Here is a 26,519-nt window from a genome sequence, read left to right as displayed (position 1 = left end):
GGGGGCCCATGACCACCCAAAAAGACTTATACTTTCAGTGGTGTACAGTCTCCTGGCTACACTTCCGCCATGATTTGCAATAAAATCACAGTTTTTTTTATGGCAATTTTGCACAAATCAGAACATCATGACATTATCTATGCTGTACTATGAGCACCAGGCTAGTGCTTCTATAGTTACAGTGGGGTGGGGGGGCCCAGGCTTGGTGAACAGCCCGGGGCCTATGGTAAAGTTAATCCGCCCCTGGTGCCAGAAGTCCCACTTCAGTAAATAATAAGATAGAGCACAAACATTACAGCTGTAGAAACCCCTTTAAGGGTAGAAACACACACCGGATCCGCAGCGGATCTCACACTGCAACTTCGCAGAGAAATCCGCTGCGAACCCCTCGCTGGCCGGTACATACATTACCTGCTCCGCACTCCGGCTTGCTTCGGGGGTTCCCGGCTGGACCTCCCACTCAGCCAATCAGTGTGCTGCCCGCTCTAGCACACTGATTGGCTGAGCGGGACGTCCAGACACTGGGAGCCCCCGAAGCAAGCCATAGCATGGAGCAGGTAATGTATATACCGGCTGGCGGGGGGTTAAGGGGGCTGTCATTTACATACTCACAGCGAGATGACAATCCCTGTGAGTATGTATTTTCATTGAAAATGACCAGTAAGGGATCTGCAGCGGATTTCGCTGCGAATTGGCAGTGTGAAATCTGCTGCGGATCCAATGTGTGTGTAAGGTAACTTGCTACACAGAGGTACACATAAGATTAGCAGATCCTCTATTTTGTTGTCCACCATCCAACAAAACACAGTAATCACTGAACGGAAGGAGATCAGTGAAAAAATTCCAATGAAGTACTCAATCAAGAGTCTCCACTGATGCCCCCAAAAATGTAAATATGCAAAACAAGAGTCCATGGAGCCTTGGTTACCAGTCTCAAAACACAGGATAGCCAGATATCTCTAGCCTGTTGCCATGGGGTGCCTCCATGATGGGGAGAGCACCACACCACCCTGATAGATAGCCCCTTAAGTCCCAAGGTGCGAGTAATGGAACATAAATAGAGAAACAACAGGGTGGCCCCTTTTTGTCAACGTCTAATTCAAGGTGCGAGTATTGCGATCATGACAAGGTCTAATCATGATTGTAATACTCGCACCTTGAGTTAGACGTTGACAAAAAGGGGCCACCCTGTTGTCTTCCTATTTATGTTCCAATACTCGCACTTCAGGACTTAAGGAGCTATCTATCAGGGTGGTGTGGTGCTCTCCCCATCATAGAGGCGCCCCGTGCCAACAGGCTAGAGATATCTGGCTATCCTGTGTTTGGAGACTCGCAACCAAGGCTCCACGGACTCTTGTTTTGCATATTGTTCACCATCCAGACACGTTTAGTGCCTTTATTACACCTCAGTCTCTGCCCAGATCATTTTAGGCAACACCCACAGACAGACAGACAGCCAACCACCATCACCTTTGTTTGCAGTGGTGTCGTAAGCGAGAAACCTGGACTGCTGTAACCTGGAACAATATTGTCTTTAGAAATTAATTTAAGTTCTGGTTGGGATCCACCACTGGGTTGGGTTTGAATATGGAGGCCTTGTGGTAAGCACTTCCATCCTGCATTTGCTGTGAATCAACAAATTGCCCCCTGCTGGTGTGATGATGTGTGGGGGGCACAGTAATTGTTTGTCAATTAGTGTAGTTATCAAGGCCCAAATTTGTCCTTTTTCACAAGGGGTTAATCTAACGTCTAGTAGTTCATAGCGTTACATTGATAAAACCAGACTGAATTTTTTTTGTCTTAGCAGAAAAAGGAAGAAGTACAATATTGTTCAGTCTTTTCGTGACTAACAAAGGAGAGGAATAATTGAATCTTCCACAGTGGGAATTTTCAAGAATAGCCGAACAGATATCAGCATGCTTGGTACAGTATATAAATGGATGCTGGTGGGCACGCAGACAGTATCTAAAAATACTAAGAAGAAATGACAAAATCACCAACAATTTTCTGTGAGATCCTATTAGTGACGGCTGTAAGAGGAGCGGTGTAGAGAGATTGTAATTATTCTTTAGGTTATTAAATATTTACCTCCATTTAGTTGTCTGATAAATTCATAGGGTCTGGTCTGGGGTCTTATTAAGACTAATTTATTAAGGTCTGGGATCTGAAATTCATGGGGTCTGGGGTCTTATTAAAGGGGACCTGTCACCCCGGCTGCCAGGGTGAAGCCCGTTATACTTACCCCTTCCTCGAAGTCCCGGTCCCGGACCCCATTGCGCCGCCGAGAAATCCACGTCGGAAGCTGTGACGCGCTCACCAGAGAGGAGTCCGACGCCCATAGAGAATGACTACTCCAGTCATTCTCTATGGGTGGCGGCCTCATCTCTGGTGAGCGCGCACGGCTTCCAGCGAGGATTTTCTGGTGGCGGGGCGGGGTGCGAGACCAGGACTTTTAGAGGGGGATAAGTATAAGGAGCTCCACCGGGAGGTCGGACGGGCTTCACCCCGGCAGCCAGGGTGACAGGTCCCCTTTAAGACTAATTACCGTAATTAAATTGGTCCAGTCTTGGGTCCGATAAATTCCTGTGAGCTAATTTAGGATCTTTGAGGTTTAGGTAGTCTTATCTGGAGTCAAGTACATTTAAAAGGACAGGTCTGGGGTCTTATTAAAACTGATAAAAGGGGTCTGGTTAGGGGACTGAAAAATTCTAGGGTGTAAAAAATTTAGAGTCCTTTTGAATCTGATAAATTTAGATTTGGTCTGGGTTTAAAATTTATTTAGGGGCCTCTGGGTCTGGTTATGTAGGGATTAGGTTTTTTTTCAATGACTGCTTAATGGACATCTTAGAGGGAAAGTTCTCCGTCTAGGTGCCACTCCGTACAAGTGTATTGCATGTTGGCAGGCTTAAGATGTTACATGGAGGACATTTCCCTGGCAAAAGCAGCCAATTGCTGAGGTGTCTGGACCAGGGCTACACAATTAGAGGGGTTGTCTCTGATTATTTTGGACCATTGTAAAAACTCCCTTCACTTTCTTCACTTAGGCAATGATTAAATGGTTGCTTAGACTAAAAGACCAAAGATTAAAATGGGCCTCCTATAACATCGGAATACCCTCATCCCTCGTTTTTGCTATCAGTGCGGTTCCCTGGGTAGAAAAGTCCTACACAGTTTCCTACTAGGAGCAAAAGTAATGGGACCATAAATAAATGATCTCCAAGGGCCCCATAGCAACCGTATGGTCTGTCTCTTCATTGGTTAGACAATTTAAGGCAATACTGCACTGAGGTAGGAACGCCCACATGTAATCTATTTCTAGAAATGCACACTTCTATTTCATGTATTTTATTGCAGTGTCTGTACAAAAACATACATACAACCTAGCACCTAGTAAAGGATGATTGTTAACATCAAGGTTCAAGTTGACAACACATAAGATAATGTAGATGTATTCGTCCTCCTTCTGTATGGCCTATATGTAAATGACAGAGTTCTAATCTTGCTGTCTCTATTTCCAGGATTAGTTCCACATTAGACACCAGGAGAGTTCGGTGTTCATACATATTTATTGTCTATAAAAAAGGCCAATAAACCCCCATCTCAATCTACGTCCTATGTATAAGACTCGCAGCAATGCATCTAATGTATGAGCGGCTACATAAAGTGACAATGATGTGATCTGGGAAGTACGTCCGGCTAATTATAGTGGTTCAGATGTGTCCAATACGATAGAATATAAACAGCGCAGCACAAATCTGCTATTCCTCTCTGCTGCGTGACACCGCAATGTGAGCTCAATAACAAAGAAAGAGACAAGATCAGTCACGCCGCTGCCTCTCCACCACTGATAAAGCTGCTGTAATTTCCTAAGAAGAAATATGCTCTTTGTTATTAATGAATTCTGCATGCCGCGAGGATGAACTCTATCCAGGCACAGTGTGCAGTATGTAATGTGGATTTATGGTGCAATCATAGCATAGCACTCAATGGAGTTAGTTACCAGATGCAAATGTATGGGCCGCACAATGAAAGCCTCACGCCGGAGAGCTCCTCTAGCTGGCCTGAGGCCTCAATAGGACATGAAAGAAAGACTGTGATCACCAGTGGTTTCCTATTTTTTTCTTTATGTTTTTTATTATTCATTTGTTCCCTGAATGCAGAATGATACAATTTTCTTAATAGTCTTTATTAAACATTTCCTATGATTTAGCTCCTGTAGGGTCTGTAGTATGGGGCCATTCACAACACTTCTGTGCACAATGAAAAATGGTTTGCTGTGTACCACTATGGCAGGCACATTGACTTTATTATATACTTTATACACTGTAAAATAACAGCCGCCATTTGAATTTAAAATGACAGAGATTTTTATTTTTCAATGATTAACATAGAAGACTATGGAAACAATGGCCGTTGGTTCGCACAGCGTATAAAATAGCAGCTGCTATTCGCAGAGGCCATCAAATTAATGTTTGTATTATTAATTTGTGGCCGTCATTGCACAAAGAGCGGCCGTTATTTTAACTCGTTTAACATTGTACTTTTTTTCCTACCGTTCTTTCTACTAAATTTAATAAACATTTAAATTTACGACACATCCAAAAGAGGCAACTTTGTATTTGAACCAGAATAATGTTCCTACTGGAACATGCTAAACCACGGTCGTTGTTTAATACTAAAAACGGCAACTATTATTTTGAGTATCCAACAACGGCTATAGAAAATCGTTGTGTGAACATGCCCTAAAAGTGACAAAGCCAATACTTTACAATCTTCCCAGGAAAAGTATACGTTTGGGAAATAAATTATTTATAGTTACTATTGAACTTTATTTATTCTAGTCAATGGACCAACAAGGAACATGTCATATGTCATAATGTTATACATTAGTAATCGTTTTGACAGGTTGCCAATACATATCAGTGACATCTGCACAAGATGTGGTGTAAAAAGCCCTAACTTGTTTATCTTGCTATAACAAAAAGTTGTGGGTTTTTTGAGGGGTCTTAGCTCTGCCCAGGGGCATAACTAGGATTCACAGGGCCCTATAGCAAAAAATTGTAAGGCCCCCCTCCTACGCACAACACAAAACACCGCACATATATATATAGGCTCTGTGATGTGGCCAAAAAATAAAATCTCTTGTGGCCAGAGGCAGAATCCTGCCTGCAGTAACAACAGTGACTGGCAGAGCAGAGAGCCAATGGCTGCTTGTTATGACAGTCCACAGTATTTAACTAGGAGCCCTTATGGTTAAATACATAGGTGCAGGAGCCGACTACCTTTTGCTTAACGCCTTATGTACTGCAGTGTGTAAAGGCCCTATTACACGGTAGGCCCTGTTTGATAAAAGGCAATGATTAGCCCCCCCCCCCCCCCCCCCCGTACTCACCTGCTCGCTGCTGGTGGTATAGCGGCGGCAGTGAGCAGGGAACACTGACAGAGCTCGTTTGCTCCTCTCAGTCGCCCCGTGGAATAGGGTCCTAAGTGACCGAAAGTTCACAAGACTAGGAAATATCTGCTTTACTGCTGGTGCACTGATAACCCCTGACCTCTGCATGAAGCTCTCACATTTTCCTACTTGGGCAGCTGAGAACAGAGGTCAGGGGTTATCAGTGCAGTGAAGCAGATATCTTTATCTTCTGCTTGTTAACCCTTTTTTGTGTTGCAGCATGTAAGTAAACATTGGGTCACTTCACACTGCAGTACATAAGGGGTTAATCAGAAGGAGACAAGAGGCCCTTATCTTCCTTGTGCTTCCCAGGGCCCCCCTCCCCCATGGGCCCCATAGCAGCTGCCTACCCTGCCTTTATGGTAGCTACGCCACTGGCTCTGCCCTTCTCTTAGTGTAAGGGGTAGTAGCATGGAGGAGGGAGTTTTACACAGCGGAGTGTGGGAAGTAAGGAGAGCATACATGGAGGGCAGCTCAAACAGGCTGTAGATAGATAGGAAAGGATAAGAAAAGGCAGTGTTCAGAGATATATATCTTGCATGAATTACTAAAGACACATCCACATAAAGGCAAACTCCATATCAGGGAGTCTGAAAATGAATGAAGTAAAAGATCACAATACAATTGTGTTAACTCGCATATGTTTTTCCATGTCAAAAGTGTCCAAAGTCTTTACAGGGCTTTTTTTTTATCTTTCAGCACATTCCTTTACCTTTGTAATGTTACTTTATATAATATAGTTACCTTTATAATTCATTGCTTTTTCTTGTGTCGCCAGCAGCCATCTGGAATACCAGTGATGAATCATCCATAGTAATGTACTGCAGCTCCTAGCTAGTGGCTGATGCAGCGGTATGGGACCTTGGTGACTGATGACATACATTTAGCATTGAAATATAATGGTAGATATATTAAAATCTTTATTTTTCGAACATTATGAGCAACAGGGCCTTGTTTGTTGTCCCTGACTGTCGCTTGTGCAGGATGCTACAACACAGCCCCATTAAACTAAAGAGGTGGCCCCCGACCATGTTAATTCAGCGGTGGTGGTGAATGAAGCTACTGTACACCAGATCGAAATGAGGATCAGTAAACTAGTTAAGCAGACGTCCAGCCCATTATTTATACAGATATACAAGGCCATACACTTACATAAAGGTAGCCGAGGTGGCTGCTATGGAGCCCATTGAAAAGGAATACCATTCTACGTCCTTATTATACACTACTGTCCCAGTGGATCCTGGGGACATATAATAAATAAGGATATATTCTAATGAAGGACAACTATGAATAGTTTTATTCATGATGTGAACAGCCAGTTGTTGAAGGGTGGATCATGTAATGTCTTCATCTAACACACTAAGGATAGCCATATACCTTCAGTAGCTGTTCCTGCCATCTTTCCCATACACATACCCATGCTCAGTTTGGCATAAGGTGCTACCGTTCTCTTACCAAAAAATAACGTCCGTCCAAAAAAAACAGCCAACAAATGGGCGTTGTGTGGTCCCGACCTTTAGATGACCATACCAACACTTGCTGATAATGGTAGAAGCTTCTCGACTGTCAGGGGAGAAAGCATTACGACATTTTGAGTTTCCCAGATCCTTGAATCCTTTTTTTCTGCAGGAAATAAGCTTCTGCCAGAGGAGTCTGGCAACGGCTTACCACTCCTCTCTCTGCTCTGAACTCAAACATGCGCATACAAGGTGCATGTGGAACAGGGGGGTGGGGATCGAAAGGACTAAGGGCCCTATTCCACCGGACGATTATCGTTCAGATTATCGTTAAATCGTTCGAATCTAAACGATAATCGTTTGGTTGAAATGCAGTTAACGATTAACGACCGAACGAGAAATCATTGATCGCTTTATAGGACCTGGACCTATTGTTATCGTTGCTCGTTCGCAAAACGTTCGCAAATCGTTCGCATTGAATAAGACATTGTTCGGTCGTTCGCAATAGATACGAACACAATAGCGAATAAATAGCTAAGAAAAATGATTGCAATTACAATCATAAGTAACGATTATCGTTCCATGGAAATGAGTTAAAGTTTTCAGGTCTTTCGCAATAGCGGTCGTTTGAGATCATTAATCGTTAACGATTATGCAAACGATAATCGTCCGGTAGAATAGGGCCCTAAGTGTCGCACAAATAAAATTAAAGACACTCTGTCAGTAGGTTTAGGCTGTCCTATCTAAGGATAGCATTCAGCTGATTCAGAGAGATCCTCTCACGATAAGTAGTCCTCTCCTTTATGTGCATGAGCCCAGTAGTCCTCAATATTCATGAGAAGCAGGAAACTCTGCCCACCAACTGCTGATGGTGTGGCAAGAATTGTATTTTCCTGCATATTAGGAGAACGGCTGAACAGAATGATGTAAGTAATACACCGCCAACACGTTTCAACTGTAACACAGTCTCAGCCATGACTAAGACTGTGTAACAGTTGAAATGCGTTGGCGATCAGTTGGGGGTGATAACGCACAGTGTGCACGGTGCTGGTGTAATCAGAATAAAATAAATCTGCTTCCATTTTCCGTGCCAGACGCTGGACTCAGATTTTTTGGCTACAGAATTGCAAACACGTGTTGGAATGAGAGCCCAAGCTGCATTGCAAGGTCATGGGCGGTAAGCTGGCATTTTCCTTTTTCTGTTGTCACAAGTAATACACCGACCTGTTCAGCATTTCTGTCACTAGTTTATGCTCCCAATTATTTAAGGCAGCATAAACCTAGTGACAGATTCCTTTTACATTTGGACAACAACTATCTACAATGTATAGTCAGAATAAACTCTTGGAAATACCTTTGGCAATGTTCTCAATGCTTTGAAAACAAGAAAATGTGGAATGTTAATTTCTGCTTGTCTGATTTGGAATAACCACAATAGATGCAACAGATGTATTGCACAAATATGTCTTTAACATATCGTAGTGGACGATGCCTTTGAAGCGACTCTGTACCCACAATCTGACCCCCAAAACCACTTGTACCTTCGGATAGCTGCTTTTAGTCCAAGATCTGTCCTGGGGTCCGTTTGGCAGGTGATGTAGTTATTGTCCTAAAAAACTACTTTTAAACTGGCAGCCCCGTGCCCAATTAGATTGTGTATGCATTAGGCTTGCACACATTCTCTGTCCCTCCTCATCATTAGGAATGCTCCAGGCAGATTGTCTGCTATTTTCCACCTGTATCAGCCCGGCCCATGGGCTGGATCGTTAAGGCACCTGTGCAATGTTTAGACAGGAGAAAATGTTCCAGTGGCATTCCTTATGATGAAGAGGGTGGGGAAGAGGGAAGGAGGGGTGGTGCAAAGTTAGGGCACAGATACTCTAAGCCCCGGCCGTTGGGCACGGGGCTGCAAGTTTAAAAGTTGTTTTTTAGGACAATATCTGCATCACCTGCCGAACGGACCCCAGGACAGATCTTGGATTAAAAGCAGCTATCTGACGGTACAAGTGGTTTTGAGGGGTCAGATTGTGGGTACAGAGTCGCTTTAAGCCCAGTTCGTACAGCATGGTTATAGATTCCTAGAAAGAAGACTGCTAAATTGCGTCTTCTAAGAATCTGGGTATAGGTGGGATTATGATGACAGATCCTTATTTCATTCCACCACAATCTCTCTGGAGACAATATTTTAGGAATATCATTACAGCCACATCCGTATCTCAGTTAATGTGTGTAATATTACATGTAAATTAAATGTTACAGATTGAAGAGAACATGCATCCGGTTATCTTAAAGTGCAATTGTTTGCCTCTTAGCCGAAGCAGTCACAGATGTAGTCAGGCTTTTCTTCACCCAGGGCAGAGATTTGTTTTGGTGCCCAGGTCTGTCTTATACCTCGGCCAATTTACAGAAGCCCTGACAGCCCCCCTCTCTCCGGTATGCCATTACGTTGATCATGTAACACTCCCTGAAGCCCTAAGCAAAGGGGGACATGGCTTTGGGAGGGGGAACCTATAGCCCCAGCAATCTTGCCTGTATAATGTACTATCAGGTACATCCTCTTTAATCTGACACACGGATCGAACGGCACCGTCACGGGGAAGCCGGTGCCGAGGTCCGTTTTTGGAACTGCGGCCCGGTTCTCGTGTACAGTGCCAGTCTATGCACGGGTCCCGGGCCGGTGCTGAAGCACAGGAGGTGGTCCGACGTGCCCCCATTGGGAGGAATCCCCCCGCCCCTGTATGATGCGGCTCCACTGATTCTAAAGGAGCCGCATCATAGAGGGGAGAGAATTTCCTCCCAGTAGGGGCGGGCCGGCCTGCCTCCTGTGCTTCACCACCGGCCCTGGACCCATTCATAGAACGGCGCCATACATGGGAACCAGGCTGCGGTTTAAAAAACGGACTGCGGCACCGGCTTCCCTGAGACGGTGCCGTTCGATCCGTGTGTCAGATTAAAGAGGATGTAACTGATGGTACATCCTCTTTAAGCACAGGAGGTCCTACTGTATTGCTATGAGGGTTGGGTTTAGCAATAAATATAACTTCTTGTCTTGTCTCCCCTTTACTTTCGCTTACAAGAAGCTAGGGTGGGGGTTCCTCTCCTGATAACATCCTGGATCCTGGATAACATGGTGATGTCACTTCCTGGATAACATGGTGATGTCACGACCCGACTCCCAGAGCTGTGCGGGCTGTGGCTGCTGGAGAGGATGATGGCAGGGGGAGGACACAGGGACACAGGGCACTGGAGGGACACTGAGCATCCCTCTGCCATCATCCTCTCCACAGCCCGCACAGCTCTAAGCGGTAACGGGTAATCTCTGTACATGCATGTACTCATTTTCTCAGTAAATAGGGCACAAACTCTCAGAATAATATACACGAAATATCCTATTAATATGTCATAAATGTTTATGTTGAGAAAACCCTTGTAATCCCTGGCAGAGCCAATGACTTTCTATGCGATAGATCATCCCTGAGTCTATGAATAAAACATTTAACACTGTCATAATGTGTACATGTAGATGAAATTGCTCCTTAAATTTTCTTTCCTTGTTATTTGCAAATGCAGCATAATATAAGAGCAGACAATAGCGCCCATTAGCTTAGTGTCAGGCGCTTGCTTTCTGTCATACAAAGCAGTTTATTTAATTGCTGTAACACGAGATAAGGGATCAGGGTGACATGGGTTACTTCCAGTCACAGGCTGATGGAGAACTATCACTCAGATCACATTGGAAAAACCACTGCTGTAAATGCTGCAAGAACTATTGGATAAAAATAGATATTGATGGAATTGATTGTGGAATGATATCATCCCTGTCTGAAGATGTCCTTGGTGTGCAGCGTGGTGGCTATTGGATTACAGACCTGAATGGGCAGAAGTAGAAGAGCTGAATTTGTCAGATGGAGCAAACCTTAAAGTGTATAACTTTCAAAATCTAAATCAACAGTAGATGTGATATAAAGCAAGATTGCAATATACATTATTTTATTTTTTTTGTTATCATGGAGAAAATGTCACTTCCTGTTTTCTGACTTTTTTTCTCAAAAAACAGGAAACAGAAAACAAGAAGTCCCGTGTATCGCAGGCCATCTGTGCGCTCACGGAGAGAAAGCAGTCATGTGATTGATGGACACATTAAGCCGTGAATCTCTGTACTGGCCGGAATTTCTGTGTTTAGTCTGTTTTTTTTAACCAGCACAAGTCAGAAAATCTAGACTGGACCTGGATTTCTGGTAAGTTCAGCTTTGTTTTACAGCATGATAACAACAACAAAAAATAATGAATGTGTATTGCAAACTTGCTTTATATCACATCTACTGTTGATTTAGATTTTGAAAGTTATAACGACAGGTACACTTTATTTTTTTCATTTTCCACATCACAAACTCGTCTCTTCTACACTGACATAGTTACCTATTTTTCTACATTTGTATCTAGGTGTCTGTGTGCCAAGGCTTCAAATTAAGTAGAAGTTACACAGACATTCTATGAGGGATAGATAGATAGACTCAGGCCCTCCAGCTGCTGCAAAACTACAATTTCCATCATGCCTGGACAGCGGTGCTCTAGAGAGAGGCCAGGAGCTTGTTTTGGGCTTGCCTCTCTACTGACAAGAATAGCCTGGTCCCAGAGCTGTGTGTGTAAGGTGTGTGATTGACAAATCTGTAGTGGAGCACTAAAGCATTGCCCCAGAACCCCAGTAGGCCTTGAACAAAGACTAGGACATTGTGGCTGCCAGGCCACAGAGCATCCAAACCTGCACCCCACAGAAGGACACTGCACCATCATCTAAGAGGGAAGACTGTTGTATTAGCTGGGAGCCCAACTAGGAACAACGTCAGGAAGTTGTTCACGTTAGAAAAGGGACTACATGGGCTGGAGCAAAGATTGCAAGCTTCAGGTACCCTGACATACAACTCATCTCTGTTTCAGCCATTGCCTATTGTTTAAAGCGACCCTGTATCCACCAACCCACACAATCAAACCGCTAGTACCAACCGTTTGATGAGAGTAAAACCTTACTGGTTGTGTCTTTTAAAATTATAGCAAAAAATTATCTTTTCATCTTGCAATACTGTGTAATACTGCCATAGCCTAGAGTGTCTTTGCCCCAGGTCTGTGACACCTCTCCTTTCTCCTTCCCCATCATTAGGAATGCCCCAGACAGGATTTCTATTTATCCCCTTTCTAAATGCTGCACATGTGCCATAGCAACACAGGTACACTGTTTAGACAAGTGATGAATAGAAATCCTGTCTGGGGGCATTCCTAATGATGGGGAAGGAGAAAGGAGAGGCGTCACAGACCTCGGGCACAGACACTTTAGGCCATGCCAGTATGATACAGTGCTCTAACCAAGGCACCAGGGACATTTTAAAAAGACAAGACCGGTAAGGATTTACTCTCATTAAATGGATGGTACTAATGGTTTTGTGGGGTCGGTTGCTGGAGACAGAATCTCTTTAACCGGTTTAAGAGATTGTGCCTCAAATTGTGGAATTAAGACTATGACTAGCAGAGAACTAGCCCCAGATACATCGATATATAGATAGATAGATAGATAGATAGATAGATAGATAGATAGATGATAAATATGAGATAGATAGATAGGAGATAGATAGGAGATAGATAGATAGATAGATAGATAGATAGATAGATAGATAGATAGATAGATGGATAGATATATAGATAGATAGATAGATAGATAGATAGATAGATAGATAGATAGATAGGAGATAGATAGATAGGAGATAGATAGATAGGAGATAGATAGGAGATAGATAGATAGATAGATAGATAGATAGATAGATAGATAGATGGATAGATATATAGATAGATAGATAGATAGATAGATAGATAGATAGATAGATAGATAGATGGATAGATATATAGATAGATAGAATAGTCTCTACCAGCCTGGGTAATAACATATTCATATCTGACTGTGCTTAGCAACAATCTGTGGGTGTGTGGGTTTCTCTCATGTACAGCTGTCTTGTCTTGACTTCACTCACCGCTCTTTCTCTTCCATCTGATCCTGTCACTAACATCAGACTAGACTTCGCTCATCAGACAGTCACCCCGCAGCGCTCAGGCTGGTGAAGCATGCTGGGAGCAGACACCAGGTTCAATAACCTCTTGAAGGTCATGAATCACCTACTGTATTTGTGATAGGTCCAGTAACATCTGTATTACACTACCGATTCAAGTATACAGTATATGGCAAACAGTATCCTCCTTGGCAGAGTACAGACCACTGCCTGCAGCAGCCTATAGTCTGGTTATGTGAAACCAGGCAGAAGCTATATATCATTGTGTCTATGTCGTCTCAAAGTGATTTGACTTTCCCATAATGAAAATGGCTTTGAGAAATGAATAAATAAATATCTACTGTATGAGGGAGATTTATCAAACATGGTGTAAAGTAAAACTGGCTCAGTTGCCCCTAGCAACCAATCAGATTCCACTTTTCACTCCTCACAGACTCTTTTGTAAAGTAAAACTGGCTCAGTTGCCCCTAGCAACCAATCAGATTCCACTTTACACTCCTCACAGACTCTTTTGAAAATGAAAGGTGGAATCTGATTGGTTGCTAGGGGCAACTCAGCCAGTTTCACTTTACACCATGTTTAATAAATCTTCACCTATGTATATATTTATTTGGTTCTCTATGTATGCTGGTTCTGGAAATAAAAAAATAAAAAAATAGAATGACATGTCTCCATTTTGGGTTGTCTTCTCCAATGATTTAGTCTAAAGCAATGATATGGATGATGCATTTATTGCCCTGTGCCCATTGCAGTTTGTTGGTATAGTAAATAGGGCACATAATCTGTTCTTATTAGATCTGTGACTCTGACCAAAACCTCATTACGCAGTCTGTGCCAATATCAATGGGCTTATTAATAGCGGTAGCCTAATGACGCCATCCACCATTCTAGCCTGAGGCTCACTTGCTGTGTTGGTGAAACAGGGGCATGAGATTTCAGTGGAAAAATATAATCTAATGAGTTATTCAAAGATTTATAGTCAAAGTCTATTCCATTACGCCTTAATAGGAAATGTAGATGTTATAGAAGGGGGTCCCCTGGTGATAGCAGGGTGAAAGACGCTGGACCAGGAAGCAGTGCTGAGGGGGTGGTAATGAAATGGAATCAATAACTTGTGGAAAAAGCTCTAACTCGATCTCTGATCATTTCTAGAATGCTCCATGTGACTGCTTCCTAAAATATAAGAAAGTTTGAGGGCAAATCTATATGGTCTGTGGTCAATCTAGAAGGATACTGCATTTACTATGTATAGCGGAATACATCTTCACCAAACACTTCTCAAAAACTGAAGAAACGTGAAGGTAAATCCGGGAAGTCCAGATCTATACTGCTGTTTGACAAGGTTTACAAGGGTTAAACCTATATTTAGCTGTCAAATAAATGACCATATGTTGGTTAATAAAGTTGTTTTACTACCTTTCTGTGGGCATTAATGCTTTCCTTCTGCTTTTGATGCAAACTGTCTACTCTGTTGTCTTAAAGTGTAAGGCTGGGCTCACACTACGTTTTTGCAATCCTTTTGAGATTGACTGAGTTTTTGTGTATGTTAAAGAGTCACTGTTGTGTGTGTATATATATATATATATATATATATATATATATATATATATAACTTTGTAATCTGGTTTATTAGGCAAATTATTATGCCATTATCTACATTCAAAAAGACTTTTCCCAGGTCCCCCCCTCCCTCCTCCTTTCTATTCACTACAAAATATCAGGAAATTGTGACTTGTTGCATCAGACACAACCCTGTCTGTTCTATAGAGAGGGGAGGGGGGAGTAGAGAGATTAGGTGCCAGCAGAGAGCAGAGAACAAAGGATTACACAGCGGGACCTGTGTGAAAGCCGGTATTCAGAGGTCAGAGAGGTCAGTGCTGACTTCAGAGGAGATAGCCCAGTGATGTAGCTGTAAATTAACTCTTTGTTGTCCTGTTTTGGTGCCTCAACTCCCTCCACCCCTCCCCTCTCCATAAGAAAACCATGAAGACAGAGGGAGAGCTTCAAACTGTTTTTTCATGATAAAAATGCATTTTTTGGCTAATAAACCCAATTACAAAGGTTCTTAAAATCGCCTGTACTATTGATTTCTGGAAAAAAAAAATTAAACGACAGTGACACTTAACCCTTAGACGACCCAGGGCGTATAGTTACGCCATGGAAGTCTGTCCCCAGACGACCTAGGGCGTAACTGTACGCCCTGGGTGTTTCTCCCGCTATGAAGCGCGCTCCGGAGCGGAGCGCGCTTCATAGCAGGTGGGGGCCGGCTGCAATCAGCAGCCAGGACCCCACCGGTAATGACACGCTGCAGCGATCGCGCTGCCGCGTGTCATTAACTCCTTAAACGCCGCGATCGTGGCGCGACCGCGGCGTTTAAGTGTAAGTGACAGGGGGAGTCCCCTGTCACCTACCGATCGGGACCCCCGCAGTGTGACTGCGGGGGTCCCGATCGGTAAAACGGGCCGCCGGAGCTCTCTCACCTGCCTCCGTGCGGTCCGATCGGCGCTCTGGTCACTGAGCCTGCACAGGCAGGCTCAATGAGCAGATCGCCGATAACACTGATCAATGCTATGCCTATGGCATAGCATTCATCAGTGTAAAAATCCAAGTAGTGAATGTAAAAGTCCCCCAAAGGGACTTCAAATGTGTAAAAAAAAAAAAAGTTAAAAACACTAACACACTACCCCAAAACCCCTCCCCCAATAAAAGTTGAAATCACCCCCCTTTCCCATTATATAAATAAAACATATAAAAATAAATAAATAGATAAACATATAATATACCGTAGCGTGCGTAATTGTCCGATCTATTAAAATATAACAAGCGTCATTGCGATCGGTAAACGGCGTACACGAAAAGAGGGAAAAAAGTGCGCGGATTACCGATTTTATGTTACATTATATATATAAAAAAATTAATAAAAAGTGATCAAAACGTCCGATCTTCACAAATATGGTATTAATAAAAACTAGAGATCATGGCGGAAAAAATGACACCCCATACAGCCCCGTAGGTGAAAAAATAAAACCGTTATAAGCGTCACAATAGTCCCATTTTATTTATAATTAATTGCCAAAAAAAAGGATTTCATTTAAAAAAAATATATAACATTAGAGAATCTGCGTAAACCTGCATATGGTTGTGTTCGTACTGACCTATAGAGTAATGGTATCATGTCGCTTTTACCATATAGTGCATTACGTAGACACAGGAACCCCCCAAACGTTACCATATTGCATTCTTTTTTGCGATTTCACCAATTTATATCTTCATAAATAATATATTTGGAATTCCATCATACATGTTATGGTAGAATGAATGACGCCATTACAAAGTACAACTATTCCTGTAAAAAACAAGCACTTACATGGCTTGTAGATAGAAAACTGAGAGTGCTAGAGCTCTTAGAAGGGGAGGAGGGAAAAACGGAAACACTAAGATCAAAATTTGCGCGGTCCACTGGGTCATTTTGGGCCTGGTCCTCAAAGGGTTAAAAAAAAAAGGATCCGTTTTGTTCTTTATATTTTTTTTAATGAAAGTCAATGGTAAAACGGATCAAAACAGATGCACACAAACGCATACGTTTTTTTCATCTGTTTTTGAACCCAGCCAAACTGTCATTTTAATGTCATTTTTTCAGGAATCAATAGGTATGAATAGTACAAGCGCTGGACTCTCCGTCATTCTCTATGAGCGTTGGACTCATCTCTCGCTGGGCTGCAGCGGCTGATATCTCTGTGACCCGACCGGATCCAGAAGCGGGACCCGGCGGGATCAGGTGAGTATAGGGGGCTGTAGCGGAGTCGGGAGCCTGTCACCCCGGCACGGGGGGGGGACAGGTTCCCTTTAAGAAACTATGTAATAGGTTTTATTAAGCATAAGAGTTTCCTTCTGTATTCAGAAAGCTGTTTTGCAGCCACCTTACCCCCACACACTTTATAAGACACAGGATTTGTGTCCATTATGGTCTGAGGAGGGAAGGGGCCGAGGGGGAATGAGTGAGCAAGGAGAGGAGAAAAGGCAGCCCTGCAGAACACATCACCCTGCAATCTTCTCTCACCAAGTTCCCAGACCAGCACTGAGCTTTCTGACCTGTGAATCCAGTGTTTTATGTGCCCAGACAGTCTCCAAACAGCAGAGCTATCTTTCTCTTCTTCCTGCTCACACATCCCCCTCAACCCCTCCCCCCTCTATAGGTTATAATGGACTCAGCAAACCAGTCTTGTATATGTATATGTGGCTGCATAACAGCTTTTTGAGTACAGAAAGAGGCTTTTTTGCCTAATATAACCTATTAGAGAGTTTCTTAAAATCACTTGTACTATTGATTTCTGCAAAAAAAAAAAAAAAATTAATGACAGTTACACTTTAAACCTAACGTCCTGTCTGGTGTACAAACTGAACACTGGACAACCTGTTCCTGTGTACAGGAAACTCTATCCAGGAATTCAGCCAACTATATCTATATCTTAACTATATACTCAAATAAAATTAATGGGAGGAATACAGAGTTGGCTGAATTCCTGGCTAGAATGTCCTGTACACAGGACCAGAAATTTCATTACTAGATGCACACCAGACAGGACGTAAGACTGAAGACAACAGAGCAGACAATTTGCATTAAAAGCAGAAGGAAAGCATGAAAGACCACAGAAAGGTAATACAATACCTTTACATTGGCAGTTGAAAATAAGTTTCATCGTCGGACAACCCCTTTAAGAACTTTTGAATACAAAAACTCAAAGAGCAAACTAAAACCATCTACTATAAATGATGCAGACACTGTAGTAGAGGATGAAAGCCAAATGGAAGTATTATGTTGGCAACCTAAAGTAGTTTTTCAATCCTCAATCAGAAATAGGAGGGCACACTAAAAGGTAAATGTGTGAGAGTGCATGTACAACCCAGAAGAGATACAGCGACTATGCAAAAGAGAACAAGCCTGGGAAGAAACAAAATTCTCTAATATGTTAAAATACAAAAATCTTTATTAAAGAACATCACAAAAAAAATGTAAGAAGCTGCATAGAGACAAACAAACATGAGAGGGGCTGACCCTGATAAGCAACCCCCCCTAAAGGTCATGATATAAACCCTGTGCCCCCCCCCTCCTACTATATGCACATGTACAAATACAAGAAGCAACCAAATGCTGCAACCTGAATAAACCTATGAGACAAGAGAAAATAATAATGCCCAACATGTCTTGATAAAATGTGCGCATTCTGTCAGTGAGTACTGACTTCCTCAGGGGGGGGGGGGTCTTGGTTTCCGCCCAATCTTGTTTTCCTTTGTATAGTTAAAGTGTACCTGTCACTTCAAATAAGTTTTGACATGGCATCAGTCAGTCACTGCTGAGGCCTACCCTGATCAGAAGATATAGCCCCAGAGAGATCGCACCAGCGCAGTACACTTCCCAGTTGGCCGCTTATTCCATCAATGTAAGTATATGAGAAAATATTGACAGAAAGAACAACCGTCTGGGAAGTGGATTGTGCTGCTGGATTGTGGATTTTCCATATTTCCACAATTATATCTCCTTATTGCAGCAGGTCTCAGCAGTGAGACCCGCTGTGATCAACAATTTGACACAATGACATGTCAAAAGTTATTTGTAGTACACTTTAACTATACAAAAGAAAACAAGTCTGGGCAGAAACAAAGATACCCCCTGAGGAAGTCAGTACGCACTGACAAAATGTGTGGGGTAGGATTAGGGTTAGGGTCAAGACAACTTGCATGATTTTTTTCCCCTCCTGCTGCACGGCACTTTATTATGGCTTTATTGTTATTGCATGCTCTTTTCACTTCCCGGGTGCGTTCACACCTACAGGATCTGCAGCAGATTTGATGCTGTGTTCAGTTATTTAAATGAAATCTGCTGCAGAAAATCAGCTGCAGATCCTGTAGGTGTGAACGCACCATAAAGAGGTTTTGTAGGCTGCAGAATTTAAGTAACTGACTGAAGGACAAGAGGGCACTGCCTCCGCCTGGAGAAAAAAAGGTTCAATCTCCGGAGCGACAAGCCTTCTTTACCATGAGAACTGTGAATCTGTGGAACAGTCACCACAGGATCTGGTCACAGCAACAACAGTAGAGGGCTTCAAAATCGGCCTAGACAAGTTCTTAGACCAAAATAATATAAATGCATATGTATAGAACCTATCACCCCTCCCCCTTCCCTGTATCCATCCCCTCCTGGGTTGAACTTGATGGACATGTGTCTTTTTTCAACCGTATTAACTATGTAACTATGAATTAAGTCTGAGTTCTAGCTCGATAAAACAGCTACACTGGTGCAATGAAATAGGCTATACTCACCTCCCATGATTCCTCACTGCTTTCTAATCTTCTAGTCTCTGCAGTTTTCGCCTCTTCTTTCTTTTCTTTTCAATTACTAGGCTGGGTACTGAGCAATTTGACAGTGACTGCTGATCCTTTGAAGCAAGTATATAACCTTGTTTTCACTAAACTAGTTTTTCTAAATAGAAAAGGCTGTCCCCCCAAAACACATATACAACAGATATTGATTGGGACTGGAAGCGCAATTCACCGCTGCACACATAGGAGCGTGCGTCCGAAGCCGCATGCTCCATTGTGTGAACTGAAGTTTTTCGTGCGGACGGTTAGAATCCCGGCCAGAGCGTATACTATGTGTATACGCTCCGGCCAGGATTTCATTTATGCACATGCAACGTATCTTCTGCATTAATCACAGCCGTTGTTAAAAATTGCAACAATGGCCGTGATTTATGCAAAAGATACGTTGTGTGAACATGGCCTCAAGCAATAAACTGAGCAATTCAGAAAAAAATGTGTATCGTCTAAAGTGCATAGCAAACATATAAATAGTATATATGTAACTCTAGCATGCAGCATTGTCACATTAGCATTCTGATATGCAGTATTACATGATTGTATAGTATGTGACAGAAATGCTTCCTTTAACAGCACACCTTGTGGTGATCTGCAGTATTGCAAGCAAGACGAATCAGTAATAATGCATGAACTAAACTAATTGACAAACTAATAAAAGTGATCAATGACAATAAAAGTGATAAATGATGCTGCATCTGGACATATACATATATATATATATATATATATATATATATATATATATATATATATTAACTGAGTAAGGCTTTTAGTTCTGCTAGCAGCCATAAATAAGGTTTACAGTGAAGTTTTTAGATATTATCTGTGGTTAGCTATTCATATATTGCCAACAGGCATGGTAAATGTACATGTGATTATACGGAAAAGTGTGGCTGATTAATAGCCTGATCTTATATTCACGCACAGGAAAGAAGCAATATCTACACTACGCTATGTAGATAATAATCCAGAATTTTCAGTTCGCACTAGAAATTACCCATATTAGTTCAGGAATGTGAAGAGATTATAACCAGTCGGGTTACAGGAAATCCCTTGAGAATCATTCTAATGGCAATCCAGAGATCATTCTAATGTGTTACAAGCACTAGGGGCTGCTCTATAGCTGCTCTTCCTAAAGGAATATACTTTACCAATTTTGAGCATGTATGGCACATCCCTAGAATATATCATAAGGGCCATATTTCAACCTAAAGAAGTTATCTTCTATCCACAGTTGGGGTTGGACCACTGGGACCACCACCGATCCTAAAAATGGAGGCAAAATTGTCTAGCACTCCATTTACTCACAATGAGGTCACCAAACATTGCTGAGCGCTGAACTTGGCACTTAGAGAATGAACAGATAGAGTGCGGGTGGGATCTTGCCTCACCCTTTCCCATTTATTTAGAGGGCAGCATGTAATGTCATCTTTCAGTGAGTTGCTAGTCTATCTTTTAAACACAGGACAGTATTACAATTTTCAGTGAATGAAAAGTCCAGAAAAAGGAAGCTTCATTCTTTTCTGATAGATTACAGATTTCTATATTTGCTTGTATTATTGATTTATGGTGCCCATTTAAAGGCTGTGGACACCTTTAAATGTAATTTATTATTGCGTTGTACTTACTATGGTTCAAAAAAGGTCTTTCTTAGGGTCTGTTCACACGCACAGACTCGCAGCTGAAATCTCGCTGCGAGTTTTGCAGCGAGATCAGCTACGAGTCAAGGTCCTGGCAGGTCCCTGTACTACATACTATGTATGTAATGCAGCCGCCCCCTTAACCCTTCTGCTCCCGCCCAGCTTCCGCTCCACTGTCTGCATATACATTATCTCTCCTTGCTGCACGGGATCCCGGCGTCCTGCTCTCCCGCCCAGCCAATCAGTGTGTTGCCCAGCCGCGGAGACAGCGGAGCGGGAGCCGAGCGGCAGCAGAAGGGATTAAGGGGGGCGGCTGCATTACATACTCACAGTGGTCTTTCAGACGAGTATGTAGTACTGGGACCTGCCAGGAACTTGACTGGTAGCGGATCTCGCTGCAAAACTCGCAGCGAGATTTCAGCTGTGAGTCTGTATGTGTGAACATTTGTTTCTCTTCTGCATCCTGCACAATTTTCATATTGCCACCTGATTTCTTGGTCTCCAGCCCTTCTCTCTACTCTTCAGAACTCTAAGCTGATGACCTATATAAAGTTGACATCTGAGAGAAGATTTTGTTCAGGAAGATGGAACAGACCAGACTGTACTATGTTTGACAACCTGCAGGCTGCAGAGGAGAAACTGAGCTAAATTTGTAGACTACTACTATTACTACCTCTAACCTCTTAACATGACTCTCTTTTTTACCTACATTATTCTAAGGTAAGGACATTGACACCTCCTTAAAGAAACTCTTACTGCAAAGTGAGCATAGAGCTCTATTTTGAGGGTTTAAAGGGGTTATCCAGCGCTACAAAAACATGGCCACTTTTCCCTCTACTGTTGTCTCCAGTTCAGGTGCGGTTTGCAATTAAGCTCCATTTACTTCAATGGAACTGAGTTTCAAAACCCCAACAAAACTGGAGACAACAGTAGGGGGAAAGTGGCCATGTCTTTGTAGTGCTGAATAACCCCTTTAAAAGAGGTTATTCAGCTTTCTTAGTCTTTTTTTAATGATGGCCTATCCTCGGGATATCAGGCCTCAGGCCATCAATATCTGGATGGTGGGGGCCCAACATCCAGCACTCTCACTCTTGTTAAGAGCCGCAGAACCTGCATACACAATAAGAAGAGGTGGGAACAGACAGCTCCATACATTGTGTTGTGGCTGTACTGAGTTACTACAGCTCCCACTGAAGGGAATAGGAGCTGAGCTGCAGTGACCCAGCATGCCCACTACACAATATATTGACTGGTCTGCTTCCATTTTTTTACTGTATATGTTGTGCCACCGCTCTGGAATACAGCTGATCACCACTGATCACACCTGATCCCATATTGAGGATAGGCTATCAATTAAATCCGGTATTAAATCCGATATCAATTAAACCAGGTATTATGAGTATGTCTCCATACCTATGCTAACTAACTATCTATAAAATGAGATTCCAACCCTGATGTGAGTGATTATAAGACCCACTGGGAACAAGGCATGAAGCGTATATTGCTGCATAACATGTCAGTGCTACGTAAACACATAAACTCCATGCTGGATGGGATGCGCCATTTCTTCTTGAGTTGAACAAGTGAATAGAATAACTCGAAGGCAGTGTTGTCGACCATGTTTTTGATGCCAGTACATGATAGAAAAATGGACTTAACGCATCTCAATCAGACAGAAAATGACCATTAAAGTCAATGGGCCCACCGAGCTGTACATGTGAATCCCATTACCATATAGACAGAAGCCTGGGAACATGATGGCCTAAGTGGTGAGTGATGTGTAATCCTATGGTCTGGGTCCATCTTGATGGCTCAGTCTGATACTGGGTTGTGCTACTAGTAGCTGCATAGGGTTACAATTTCTGTAGCATGGTTATGTCCCAGTTCCTAGCCATGGCCTATATGTCTTGAATAGTAAAAACTGACTGGGATTCTAACTCTGAATTATAGTATTGTACAGATATGAAGATGATCCCTTCCATGGGAGTACCATATAGGCCTCATACATGTATAGCAGTCATTAGATTGTATCTCACGTTATCCCAGTAATGTAATTGCTTCAAAGCCTCAATGCACAAGCCTCCTCTTCTTCTGCTGCTGCAAACTGCAAGTCAGGACTGATGCTGCCCTTGAGTGGTTAAATTACACCCTGGAGATTTCTATCTTCTCCGAGATTGGAGTCAGGAACCTATAGATTTACAATTTATATTCCCATTGTATTCTCATATTTTACTCCCAAGTGCTGCCTAATCCGAAACGCGTCTCTCAAGTTGCTGGCGGGTAATGTTGTTTAATACAGATTATAGATGGAATGTTTTTTTTTTCGGAATTGGTTACAAAAGGAAACAATATACGGATATAAGGTACGGCGTGTGCCTTATATAACAAGATATCTGGTATGTACAGTATATAGTTCCGTAAGAGGCCACAATATTGCAGATCTGCCTACAATTAATTCTAATTCACTTAAAGGGATCTCTATGACAACACGTTTCAAGCCTGAATGAAACAAATCACCCTGTAACCTGCCGTGATCTCCTCTCCTACTTAATACAATGTCTGCAGTAATTAACCCCTGAAGAACTGAAAGGGATTAGATCGTATAATACCCCCCCTCCCTTATAATTTATATTGTCAAGACAAGACATTGACACAATAACACAGGTACGGCACAGTAAGTGGGTATGGGATATAGACTACACACAAGGTGGGGGTGGCACAAGTAGGGGTGCAGTCAGTAATAAGAATAGGGATCTACCTTCAGTCACATAGTTGTGGTCCCGAAGAAAGCTGTGGTTAATTTTCCGTGTGTCTACGTCCTCGCCCATGGATTACTCAGCATGCCTATCCGCAATGGACTACTGATGGAATCACCAGAGGTCGTCACAAGAGCAACATCCATACTGCCACAAGCTAGCAGAGGAGGCGAGCACAGTCTGCCACTGAGCCCAGCATCAGCATCATCTTGAGAGCCATGCAAGACAGAACAGGGCACAATACACCACCTGCTTGCTGGGGGGTTAGTAGTATTAGCAGTGGGGGGTTGTCTTCTTGGGCCCTGCCGGCTGCAGCTGCTGGTGCCAACCCAATGCTAAATGAGGCCACTGCAGCAAAATAGCAGTCAGGAGATAAGGAAACAGTGTGTGACTTGCTGTTTGGAGCTGATCTGCTACTGCTGTCATATGCTTCTGCTGCATCACAGCATGCCCCTCCCCAGCAGCTTGCTCTAGCCCAACCACACTGTCAGATCTCTGGCTGCATGTGCTGCTGGAAAGTCAGGAGAAAAATGTCACTGCAGGCAATGCACAGTAGTTGTACGGGTATACATAACAGCGTGGGGGGGCATTGTATACCGAGGGTCGGAGGGGGGGGGGGAGTCAGTCTGCTCATTCCTGCAAGACTGCACTGTGTATAGTGGGACAGAGATATCCTGAGTTGGAAAGCAGAGGAAATAAGAAATATGCACATCTGTCTGTCTGTCTATCTATCTATCCATCTTTAATATCTGTAATATATATATATATATATATATATATATATATATATATATATATATATATATATACACACACAAATAAACAATTATTATATATATATTAATTCAGTAATACATGTGTATAGAAAAATATATATATATATATATATATATATATATATACACACACAACAAACACACACACACACACATATATATATATATATATATATATATATATATATACCATCACTATACTGTGCTATAAATATACACATCACTATACTATAGTGCTCTCTCTCTCTTTATATATATATATCACTATAGTATACTATACTCAGCATTAAGCACACACTCCTACAACATGAATCAAGTCTTTGTAGCGAAAAGTACCGCAAAATATCAATGTTTATTGAACTGTATAAAAAAGATAAAAAGATGAATCCATAGAATAAGAGGTATCGCCAGCCCTTCTATGTTTTCCACTAGAACTTTGGCAGCTCGCTGTAAGCGACATGTCACCAAGGTTGTCTAGGATTTACGGTTGTACTTATGATAAATAGAAGCAAAGGGGACCTCAATTGTAAAAATAATTATGTTATCATTTTCTATTAACATTGCGACTAAAGTCCTACACTGCACCGCCAATAGGTGGCACTAGGGAGACAGTTTTTGTCTTTGTGGAGGAGAGCTAAATTGCATAGTTTTCCTTATAAAGAATTGCTATAGATTGCTGGGTTTCATCCATGGGAAACAGCTCTTCCCCCAAAAAAGTTTAAAAAAAATTTGAATGTTGGGGATATTGATCTTTATATTTTCTGTGTTATATGTTATTTTCTTATACTGACCATTAAAGAGCTTTTCTTTAAATCTGTTGTTACCTAAAATAATTTTCAATAAGCAAGGGAGGTGATATACTACATCTTTGCAATTCACTTCATTTAAAGGAGAAGTCTGGTAAAAATTTTCATTAAAGTACTGTATTACCCCCCAAAAGTTATACAAATCCCTAATATACACTTATTACGGGAAATGCTTATAAAGTGCTTTTTTACCTGCACTTACTACTGCATCAAGGCTTAACTTCCTGGATAACATGGTGATGTCACTTCCTGGATAAAATGGTGATGTCACGACCCAACTCCCAGAGCTGTGCGGGCTGTGGCTGCTGGAGAGGATGACACTGAGGGACACAGGGCACTGGAGGGACACTGAGCATCCCCTTCCCATCATCCCCTTCAGCAGCCACAGCCCGCACAGCTCTGGGAGTTGGGTCGTGATATCACCATTTTATCCAGGAAGTGAAGCCTTGATGCAGTAGTAAGTGCAGGGAAAAAAGCCCTTTATGTGCATTTCCCGTAATAAGTGTACATTGGTGATTTGTATAACTTTTGTGGGTAATCCAATACTTTATTAAAAATTTTCGCTGGACTTCTCCTTTAATTTTTTTTTTGCCTGTTTCCTATATGAAATACATGCATGCTACACATTCGGCCACTAGGTGTCTCACTTACTGGAAAACTGCAGATGAGGCTCCAACACTAAGGCCATGTGGTCTTTAGTAACAGCAAAAAAAAAAAAAAAAAAAAAAAAAAAAGACCAAATGCAGGAAGTGATGTCATTGGCCCAGTGAAGCTGAATGCTGATTGGCCGGTAGCTGTACACTGCTGCAGCTGAGTAAACTATCTGATAAAAAAGGTTCCAAGTAAAATGTTAAGGATGAGCAGCACTATGGGCACTAAATAGAGCGCTGGAGCAGCAAAATGAAAGTAAAATGGACATACATAATGCAAGCATTAACTATATATTTGTTGTTTTTTTATCTTTTGACAGGTATATTTTAAGTTTAATATATATTGCTCACTTTAGACAATCTGACAATCCTTGTTTTTTTAATGCCCTTGTGCACATTATTTCAGGATCAACCATCAACCATCAGATTTATAGGAGAGCATCCCAACTCCACCATGACCAGGGGAAAGGATTGAGAATGCAGAATTTCAACTACCTGTGTCTTTTTATTCCATGGGAAGACAAACCGCTAATCCCACACCCTAATTC

The 26,519-nt window shown here is 42.2% G+C and overlaps 1 protein-coding gene across 2 annotated transcripts in view; it reads right to left on the bottom strand.

The window, feature by feature from the left end:
- The window catches only part of PPP2R2C (protein phosphatase 2 regulatory subunit Bgamma), a 104,812-nt gene extending 80,692 nt beyond the window's left edge, over positions 1-24,120 (bottom strand). For both annotated transcript variants that reach the window (XM_069976415.1, XM_069976416.1), the window contains exon 1: positions 23,742-24,120. In XM_069976415.1, coding sequence (XP_069832516.1) covers positions 23,742-23,811 — 70 coding nt within the window. In that variant the 5' untranslated portion in view covers positions 23,812-24,120. The remainder of the gene's footprint in view (positions 1-23,741) is intronic.
- Between the last annotated feature and the right edge of the window lie 2,399 nt (positions 24,121-26,519).

Source organism: Dendropsophus ebraccatus, chromosome 7 (assembly GCF_027789765.1).
Source record: "Dendropsophus ebraccatus isolate aDenEbr1 chromosome 7, aDenEbr1.pat, whole genome shotgun sequence".
Taxonomy (NCBI): Eukaryota; Metazoa; Chordata; class Amphibia; order Anura; family Hylidae; genus Dendropsophus; species Dendropsophus ebraccatus.
This window is presented reverse-complemented; position numbering and strand designations above follow the sequence as displayed.